The sequence below is a fragment of the Anarrhichthys ocellatus genome, unplaced genomic scaffold, assembly GCF_004355925.1.
Source record: "Anarrhichthys ocellatus isolate YVR2014 unplaced genomic scaffold, GSC_Weel_1.0 scaffold16, whole genome shotgun sequence".
In the NCBI taxonomy this organism is placed as follows: Eukaryota; Metazoa; Chordata; class Actinopteri; order Perciformes; family Anarhichadidae; genus Anarrhichthys; species Anarrhichthys ocellatus.
The window spans coordinates 2,265,272-2,269,488 of NW_022280046.1; the positions used below are offsets into that span (position 1 = coordinate 2,265,272).

The 4,217-nt window shown below is 42.6% G+C and overlaps 1 protein-coding gene across 1 annotated transcript in view; it reads right to left on the reverse strand.

Annotated features, from left to right (window-relative positions):
* atp2a2b (ATPase sarcoplasmic/endoplasmic reticulum Ca2+ transporting 2b) overlaps window positions 1-4,217 on the reverse strand; it is a 20,280-nt gene that overhangs the window by 5,860 nt on the left and 10,203 nt on the right. Inside the window, exons 6-10 of the mRNA XM_031855649.1 lie at window positions 2,968-3,048; window positions 1,445-1,530; window positions 802-957; window positions 484-625; window positions 160-326 (exon numbers count right to left, since the gene is read on the reverse strand). Of these exons, the coding sequence (XP_031711509.1) occupies window positions 160-326; window positions 484-625; window positions 802-957; window positions 1,445-1,530; window positions 2,968-3,048 (632 nt within the window). The remainder of the gene's footprint in view (window positions 1-159; window positions 327-483; window positions 626-801; window positions 958-1,444; window positions 1,531-2,967; window positions 3,049-4,217) is intronic.

A 4,217-nucleotide genomic window follows, 5' to 3' on the forward strand; every position in this document is an offset into this window, starting at 1 on the left:
CACACACACACACACACACACACACACACACACACACACACACACACGGCGAAAGATGTCGTGGGCTACACATCATATTCTACACACTACTTTATAACAGACATTCATCCAGCTTTTGCTGATGGCTTTCAGGTTTCTGCTCTCATTCTCTTCTCTTACCCTACACACAGACATCTGATTGGTGGTCAGCGTGCCGGTCTTGTCGGAGCAGATGACAGACGTGCAGCCAAGGGTCTCCACAGACGGCAAACTGCGGACAATGGCGTTCTTCTTGGCCATGCGCCGTGTTCCTAAAGCCAGGCAAGTGGTGATGACAGCTGGCAGACCTGGTGAGGAACAACAACAGAACCACAGAGGAAGAGAGGATTAAAACACGCAGGAGAAGCTCAACAACTGTCCTGCAGTCGGCACAGCGGTAGGAATTTCTCGGGGGCATCTAGCATGCCACGGGCAAGGCTTCATGAGTGGAGCTCTCTAGCTTACCCTCAGGGATAGCAGCAACCGCCAGAGCCACAGCAATCTTGAAGTAGTAGACAGCGCCCCGGATCCAGGAGCCTCCATGGACCGGATCATTGAAATGTCCAATATTGATGAGCCACACGGCAATGCAGATCAGTGTGATGACCTTAAATTATACATTAGTTTAGAACTAAAGAGCATATTAACAGCAAACAATTAACCATAACTGTAATCAACATTAGTTATGATCAATCATGATTACCTGAAGTTGTTTTATTAACATTTTAGAGTACAAAAAGGGCAAAAAACAACAAAGGGAGAGGATAGTGGAGGATAAATTACCTTGGATAGTTGCTGTCCGAACTCATCCAGCTTTTGCTGCAGCGGCGTGCGCTCCTGCTCCGTTGATGCCATCTCATCTCGGATTTTGCCAATCTCTGTACTGCCACCTGTGGCCACTACCACACCAACAGCCTTACCAGCTGCAATGTTGGTGCCCTGTGTGTGTGGGGAGGGAGGGAGGGAGGGGGGTAATTAAAAGCATAATAACATTAGCCATTAAATTTATGGGCATAGGGGTAAAACTAGTTTGACAACTATTCTGATACATGTGTCACGAAGACACGGAGACTTGGTTCAACATGCAGCAAGTATCAACATGCAGCAAGTCAATAGATTGTGTTCCTAAACATATTTTGGAAACGGTAGTAGCTTCCATGGACGCAAACGTGACAATCTCTTTCGTAGATGAATAGGACATGCACATTTATTGGGATGGACATACATGTGACTGTATGTTGTCTTGCATGTACGTATTGTATGTTCATTACTTTCCAAATGTGATACAACTCTCAAATAGACAAATATAAAGAGATATAAAGAGGGATGGTGGGATGAAAACTAAAGAGGACGAGTAGGATGTTTATAGGTGTAGACGGACACAAAAGGCGTAGATAATATTGAGATGGTCTTGGGAGTCACTCACAGAAAACAGCATGTTCTTCTTGTCCTGGTTGACAGCACGCGGGTCGGGCACAGGGTCCGTGTGTTTGATCACAGACACAGACTCTCCTGCAGGAAGCAAAAACAAAAGGACATGAGAGAGGGAAGCAGAGAGAAAGTTTCTACACGGGAGAGAAAAGCAGTAGTTGTGATTCTTGGTGGACACTTTGAGGAGAGGTGTGGAAAAGGCTTTGCAGCTGACTGAGCAGGCCTGACAATTATCAAACACAGCATTGCCACTGCCTTTCAACCCCCATATCTGATGTGTGTGTGTGTGTGTCTGCGTGTTTAATCAGCTGTGCAAGGTCTGCACTGTTCTGATGGAGTAAGGCAGGGAGCATTTGACAAGCCCTATGGCCATGAATGGGGAAGGGAAGAGAGGAGAAAAACAGCTGAAACACTTAAATATCCCGTGGAATTTGCTACCAATTAAGGCAGCAGAGGAAGACAAGCGACTTAAGGACTTGAATCACATAAACCTCTACTCTCATGCATATGTCCTTCAATATTCTCCCTTTCTAATCTTTTCCATCTCAACCGCTGTCAGTGGTGCAACGGATCATAAAACTCACGGTTCGGATCACGGATCGGAGCAGCCCAAAAGAAAACAACTTTTAGAAATTTCTTTTTGCCACCGATACTAATTGCAGATCATTGATGATCCCTATTGGCAGATACAGATCCCTTCGTGAGCTGGTCTACAAGACCGTATAGTGTTTTTTCATAAAAGGCACACAATGCAAATTGTTAGGAACTAAAAGATTGTATTTGTATTGATTAAAACAAATCTGGTCATTAGTAGTTTTAATGACGTATTATGATCTGCTGAGAGCTAGTGTTAGCAGGTCACAGTTCATCTCGGATATCTATTTATGTTGTTGTGGAAATATCTCCTTCAAACAACTGAATTTATTCAAGTTTCTCACCAAGACTACATTTTTACGAAATCACATGTAAACACATGATAACGTTATAATTTACCTTCGCATCATCATAATAGAACAGAAGGGAACCTTTGTTCGTTGTCCATCAGTCACTTTACCAGCTCTCCTCCGGTCAATCTAAACACGGACTGGTTGTTTACAACGTAACATTATCAGAGATCAGCGATTGATGTCCTGATCGTATTTTTTTTACTGAATATTGGCAGATAACGATGTCAGTAAAACTATATTTCACACTGCGATGGTTATTGTAAACTGTGTAATTAATCCGTACGGATCGACAGTGGTCCGTTACACCACTAACCGCCGTCCCTTTTCCTCTCGTCCACATCGCACTCTTCGTTTTGCTATTGACTGAACAGCCATGACAAACGGAGTATTGAGGGCATGTGTGAAGAGGACATTGCATATTCTTGGTCTGTGTCTCTAGTTTGATCAGAAATAAATTATATCTTTAAATGTTTTTGTAACCTATAAGGGAAATATACAAAATGTATAATCACACAGACACAAACATGAGACAGAAGCTCACACAAAAAAAACAATAAAGAAAGGCGTTTACCTGTGAGGATTGATTGGTCTACCCTCAGCGTGGTTGACTTGATAGAAGACAGCCTGATGTCTGCAGGCACTTTATCACCGACTGTGGACAGAAACAACAAGGTTTAGGAGACACTTAAGCACCTCTTTACAATTTAAAAGCATCTGTAAATGGCACGACTACAGGTGGCTGGTTACTTTGCACAATAGCAGCGATAAAAACAGATGTTCAGATTGATCAAATACTGTATCCAGCCATGTAAAAAGGACACCTATGAAAGTAAACATGTTCTCATGAAAAGACATGATACGTACATAGAGATGAGATAAGATCAGCACTATAAACAAACAAAAGCCGGTCCACACACAGAGACTAAAGTCTTGGAAATAAAATCAATGCTTTATTAACCTAACTCATGCTCCTTGGGAGTGATCAAATAATCAAACTCCAGTTATTTGTTGGAAAGAGGCTGAGGGAAGGTCATCCATTCAAAAATATATTAATGTTCCGCTCCTCTCCTACACAGGATGCAAATAGATTGCTGCTCACTCTTTCCACTAACACAAGGGTTTAGGAATTCCTAGTAAAACAAATGTAAATATACTCCAAATTCTAAACAAGTGTATCCTCTTCAGAGAGCGGATGAGTGCCGTTAAAGCCGCTGGCGTTTATTAACTTGGCTTAAAAGGGTATCAAACTGTTTTATTCCTCTGTAGGATTTCACATGCACGTTTGGGTAAAAAGTATTTAAACCTTAGACCATGTTTGACATTCAGGTGCACATCTGCTTTAAGTGATATTCTTCCATGACTTTTCTCTTCTCAAAGCCCTTTTATGGGATGGGACTGGAAAAACAAACAAGAAGTCAGATCTAAGAATAAAACCTGCAAGTATGCGTTTAATAAGAAATCTGTAACATACATTCATGTCTATTATGCTCCTGTATAATATTGCACTGTCACAGTTTAGACACCGTAGGGTCCCCGTAGCACCCAAAATTGACGGCTGACATTTTAATGAAATTCTTAAAGCACGATAGAAAAATGCCGCTGTTGCACCAAAGTGAAATATCACTTTTCAGCTTTAAGTAAGACATCACAAAAGGTTGAACGGGTGAAGTTAAAAGGCAATATACAGCGATGACCCAGAGGCTCTTAAGAGATCCCTCTGTGGATAGTGGAGACGGACACGTAAACCAAGCCGTGGGCCTCTGCAGTGTCCTTCTGAGAGGAGAGGAAGCGAAGGGGGGGGGGGGGGGGGGGGGGGGGGGG